Source organism: Engystomops pustulosus, chromosome 4 (assembly GCF_040894005.1).
Source record: "Engystomops pustulosus chromosome 4, aEngPut4.maternal, whole genome shotgun sequence".
Taxonomy (NCBI): domain Eukaryota; kingdom Metazoa; phylum Chordata; class Amphibia; order Anura; family Leptodactylidae; genus Engystomops; species Engystomops pustulosus.
The window spans coordinates 85,635,322-85,641,266 of NC_092414.1; the positions used below are offsets into that span (position 1 = coordinate 85,635,322).

General features: G+C 42.3%; 1 protein-coding gene across 1 annotated transcript; it reads left to right on the plus strand.

Moving 5' to 3' along the window:
- Positions 1–227: 227 nt before the first annotated feature.
- Positions 228–4,971, plus strand: BTG1 (BTG anti-proliferation factor 1). The gene is made up of 2 exons (XM_072146552.1): positions 228–674; positions 3,532–4,971. Exons 1-2 carry the CDS (start codon positions 530–532, stop codon positions 3,894–3,896), a joined length of 510 nt encoding a protein of 169 aa, XP_072002653.1. The 5' UTR covers positions 228–529; the 3' UTR covers positions 3,897–4,971.
- Positions 4,972–5,945: the final 974 nt, after the last annotated feature.

Here is a 5,945-nt window from a genome sequence, read left to right on the forward strand (position 1 = left end):
GAAGTAACATCCGGGCAGTCCCTTCCCCCTCTCTGGCTTGTTTACAAGCGGACTTTCCCCCTGAGCTCTCGGTTGTTTGCAGAGGGATGACGTCAACTCAGCCCAGTCCTCCCCGCAACATGGTGTCGTCATCGTTGTTCAGCCCTGCCATTGGTCCATCATCAGGCCACGCCTCTCTCACGTCACATCCGTGCAGTCTGCCTATATGAGGGCTTGCTGTGAGGCACTGAGCTCACTTGATATATAGTCACAGCTGCGTGTTAGGGTGGTGTGAATGTGACAGGGAAGGTGGGCTCTCTGCCTCCTCCAGGGATGTACAATAGACAGCACTTGTAATCATATACAACTCCCCTATCTCTCTCCGGCCATGACACCTGTCTACTCACGTCTGTAATAAAACCTGTACATCAAGCACTAGAAGTTCAAACATATAAAAAAAAAAAGAAAAAAAAATCGCAAAATTGAAAACAATAACAATTTCACGCTACAAAAGTCAGTGGGAAGTTCCTGAATTGTCCCTGCAGCCTCCATGCATACTCACTACCCCCGAGCCAGCATGAAGCCTGAGATCATCGCCGCAGTGGGATTCCTCTCCAAGTTTCTGAGGACTAAGGGGCTGATGAACGACCGAGAGCTGCAGACCTTCAACCAGTCCTTACAGGAGCTGCTGGCAGGTAAGAAGAGAACCCTGTTGTGTGTCTGTGTGTCTACACTGTATGTATACACTGCTGTGCTGTGGTAGATGTGTCTGTATACACTGCTGTGCTGTGGTAGATGTGTCTGTATACACTGCTGTACTCTGGTAGATGTGTCTGTATACACTGCTGTACTCTGGTAGATGTGTCTGTATACACTGCTGTACTCTGGTAGATGTGTCTGTATACACTGCTGTACTGTGGTAGATGTGTCTGTATACACTGCTGTACTGTGGTAGATGTGTCTGTATACACTGCTGTGCTGTGGTAGATGTGTCTGTATACACTGCTGTGCTGTGGTAGATGTGTCTGTATACACTGCTGTGCTGTGGTAGATGTGTCTGTATACACTGCTGTGCTGTGGTAGATGTGTCTGTATACACTGCTGTACTCTGGTAGATGTGTCTGTATACACTGCTGTACTCTGGTAGATGTGTCTGTATACACTGCTGTACTGTGGTAGATGTATGTATATACTTCTGTACTGTGGTAGATGTGTCTGTATACACTGCTGTACTGTGGTAGATGTATATGTATACACTGCTGTACTGTGGTAGATGTATGTATATACTTCTGTACTGTGGTAGATGTGTCTGTATACACTGCTGTACTGTGGTAGATGTATGTATATACTTCTGTACTGTGGTAGATGTGTCTGTATACACTGCTGTACTGTGGTAGATGTGTCTGTATACACTGCTGTACTCTTGTAGATGTATGTACATACACTGCTGTACTCTTGTAGATGTATGTGTGTATACACTGCTGTACTCTTGTAGATGTATGTGTGTATACACTGCTGTACTCTTGTAGATGTATGTGTGTATACACTGCTGTACTCTTGTAGATGTATGTGTGTATACACTGCTGTACTCTTGTAGATGTATGTGTGTATACACTGCTGTACTCTTGTAGATGTATGTGTGTATACACTGCTGCACTCTTGTAGATGTATGTGTGTATACACTGCTGTACTCTTGTAGATGTATGTGTGTATACACTGCTGTACTCTTGTAGATGTATGTGTGTATACACTGCTGTACTCTTGTAGATGTATGTGTGTATACACTGCTGTACTCTTGTAGATGTATGTGTGTATACACTGCTGTACTCTTGTAGATGTATGTGTGTATACACTGCTGTACTCTTGTAGATGTATGTGTGTATACACTGCTGTACTCTTGTAGATGTATGTGTGTATACACTGCTGTACTCTTGTAGATGTATGTGTGTATACACTGCTGTACTCTTGTAGATGTATGTGTGTATACACTGCTGTACTCTTGTAGATGTATGTGTGTATACACTGCTGTACTCTTGTAGATGTATGTGTGTATACACTGCTGTACTCTTGTAGATGTATGTGTGTATACACTGCTGTACTCTTGTAGATGTATGTGTGTATACACTGCTGTACTCTTGTAGATGTATGTGTGTATACACTGCTGTACTCTTGTAGATGTATGTGTGTATACACTGCTGTACTCTTGTAGATGTATGTGTGTATACACTGCTGTACTCTTGTAGATGTATGTGTGTATACACCGCTGTACTCTTGTAGATGTATGTGTGTATACACTGCTGTACTCTTGTAGATGTATGTGTGTATACACCGCTGTACTCTTGTAGATGTATGTGTGTATACACTGCTGTGCTCTTGTAGATGTGTGTGTGTGTGTATATATAGTCTGTGGTTTGTGTGTGTGTGTACACTCTTGTGTAGTGTGTGTGTGTGTACACTCTTGTGTAGTGTGTGTGTGTGTACACTCCTGTGCTGTGTAGTGTGTTCAGCCTTTGTTTCCCTTATGCTCTAGCACATCTATAGGTGTCTGTGTCCTTCCTGCCCAGACTTGTAACTCTTTTCTGCTATAGGTCTCTGTGTGAGATAGTGCTGGCTGGGTTCCAGCTTTGATAAGAAGCACAGTCTGTATGCGTGTGTGTACACTCCTGTACCGTGTGTGTGTGTACACTACATTGCTGTGAGTTGTGTTATTATATGTATGTACAGTCCTGTACTGTGTGATGCAGTAGATGTGTGTGTACACTCCTGTACCGTGTGTGTGTGTGTGTGTGTGTGTGTGTGTACACTACATTGCTGTGAGCTGTGTTATTATATGTATGTACAGTCCTGTACTGTGTGATGCAGTAGATGTGTGTGTACACTCCTGTGCTGTGTGGTAGTTGTATTCAGCCTTTGTTTCCCTTGTGCAGTATTACATCTATGGGTGTCTTATGTTCTTCCTGCCTGGTGCCAGCTCCTAGAAGAAGCACTGTATTTATGTGATCTTTGTGTAATCTTCTACTCCTAGACCACCTATATATAGTAAGAGATAAGAAATCATGAGCGCTCGGTTACATTCCGGTGTACTATACTCCTCGATCCATACTGAGTTTTCCTTTGACCGTCCAAATTTGCATGATAAAGTGGTCTTCTCAAAGAAGTGTATATGTAGTATATAGCAGAACGGAGTATCTATCACAGGAAAGGGTGTTCAGAATCCGGGGATGGCCTGTTAGTGAGGTTTTTAATACAGCTCCATACTTATGTAGGTGTAATCATTATACTATATTTAGTCTCTTGTATGAGTTGTGTTGGTTCTCAGGGGAACTGGTTTTCCGTGTGGAGATCAGTCAATCTCCCAGGAATGTGCATATGCAAGATGATAAAGGTTTTATTGTCAGAAATTAGTAAAGCCATAGCTCTGACGTGTGTGGGTACTAATAATGGATGTAGTGTGCATCCCCTGTCCTAGACCCTGCTACTGTCAACATGTATAGAACTATATATAGAATTTACATTGCACCAGCAATTAATATAGCTACTGTTTCTTTCCAGAGCATTACAGACACCACTGGTTTCCAGAGAAGCCATCCAAAGGCTCAGCCTATCGCTGTATTCGGATAAACCACAAAATGGATCCCCTGATCGGGCAAGCGGCAGACCGTATCGGACTGAGCAGCCAAGAAATGTTCAAACTTCTGCCAAGTGAACTCACCTTGTGGATTGATCCCTATGAAGTGTCTTATCGCATTGGGGAGGATGGTTCCATATGTGTGTTGTATGAAGCTGTACCATCAGGGGGCAGTAGCCAAAATAACAGCTCGACCCTTGTGGAGAGCCGAATCAGCTGTAAAGATGAACTGCTCATCGGTCGAACAAGCCCCTCTAAAGCCTACAACATGATGACTGTATCTGGTTAAGATATGGTCGTGGGCTGTATCATCTTATAACAGATGGAATACTATTGTCTTTAATTTGGGAGGGCTCCTATGGGGATGGATTGTGAAGTTTCAAATGTCACAGCTGTGAAGATTGGGCACAAAATAGAAGTAGACCTTACTGATGTGGAAGTGCCATGGTTTGGACAGTACCTTTTTGGTCAATGTATAGCCTGTATATTAAGGTAGTAATAATTCTCACTGGACAATGGGCCTAGTGATTCTACTTGTAGTCGGGTAGATCCGCACTGTGAGCCAAGCACCTACTTATCAGCTGGTAGCACCAGGCAGCACTTGTAAAATGTCACCTTGTCCCCGGAGGTTTATCTCCGAGATCAATGACCTCTTCCATAAGATCCGGTCAGCTGGTGTTCACCTTGGTCAGGTGACATGTGTCTGGCACACAGGGCGTACCTACCCTTTATCTGTGAACCCAAAGCTCAGAGTATTTTTCTTTGTCTCTCTGCAGTTTGCTGCAGAACATAACTTGCACTAATGTTTTTATAGTTACTATCTCTGGCAGCTCGGATGAGAATATGACACTTATGGCAGACAACATATCTTGCACTGAAGAATAGGTAGAGTTGTACAGTATATAGAACTGGGAGGATGCTCCTAGTCTGCCTATATAGATAAATATATATATATATATACTTGAGGATCCTTACTATTGTGACATGAACTTGAAAGTATTGAACGTATGGTTTTCTGCCTTGATCACAGGCTTCCTAAAGACACTGTCTGAACTATGGCGTTCTCACCAGCCAGCTTCTCTGTACATTTCCTAGCTTGTAGTTTTCTAAGACGGAGTAAACTTCTTATTTTTAGAAAGTGGAGTTCTGCTTTGTAATTTCTTGTACTTAATTGGGTAAAGTCTTTTTCCACAAACCACCATCTATTTTGTGAACTTTGTTAGTCTTTTATTTGATAAATTATGAACTGCTGTAAATTTGTACAGTTCATGTATATTGATTGTGACAAAGATGTACAGATTTCTATTTTAAATGAGAGATTTTTCTTCTCTATAATAAATTGTTTCTTATCTTGGCATTTTAAACAGTCTTGTCTGTGTAGGATTGTAGAGCGTTTATTTCAGGAAAAAGGAATCCGGAGGAGGAGGATGGGATCAGCATGAGCACTACCTGCACCCCGAGGATCTATCACAGACATACCTTGGCGGAAATTCGGATGCACCTACCTATTGTGGAATAATATTTTGGAATAGGCTAGATTAAAATATGATTTGGAAATAAGCACACAGTGGTTATCCAAGAGAACCCAACTATTCTAAGGAATAAAGGAGTGAGGATGTTATTGCAGTATGGCCCAGCAACCCCCTGGATATTCGCTCTCTACTGTGCAAATGCCACATTGCATTCAATGCTGGAAATTCAGATAACAGAGGGTTAACTCTGCAGCCATTTGGTTGCACATAAGCAATGCAGGGCAATTTGCACAGTTGGATACTTCTTGGAGATAGGATTTTGGCCTTTAATAAATATATGTGAGACATCCTGCTGGAAAAAGCTTCTCGGGATAATAGGTTGTTCTCTGTAGACCTATGGCCTCCATTTTAAAGGTACGTGTGTATTTTTTTTAAACCTCTTTCATGATGTTACTGCGTCAACATTTGATTTCCCAAAGTCTATCTAGGTATAGGAATGGAGAATGTCACTGCACACCTATGTAGACCAAGTGTCTAGGAAATCCAGACGACAAACAATATGGATGCCTCCAGCTTCTCCACTAGTTTTCCAGGGACCTCATTTACATGACATTAATACGGACCATATTGCAACTCTATTTACTGGACTGAACATAGTTCTGTAACCTGTAATGATAGGAGTCCTTGCCGGAACACGACCCTGTACTGTCATCATATATTTGATTAGCAACATTAGTCCTGTGCCTTGCATGATCATGGATGACTATGCTGCTGTAAGTCCTATTCTCTGCAGTGTTTGGTCCACAGCCTTCCCATCCTGTAATGCTGCTCAGGAACTCAATCAATGGGGCAATTTCTCAGAAGCC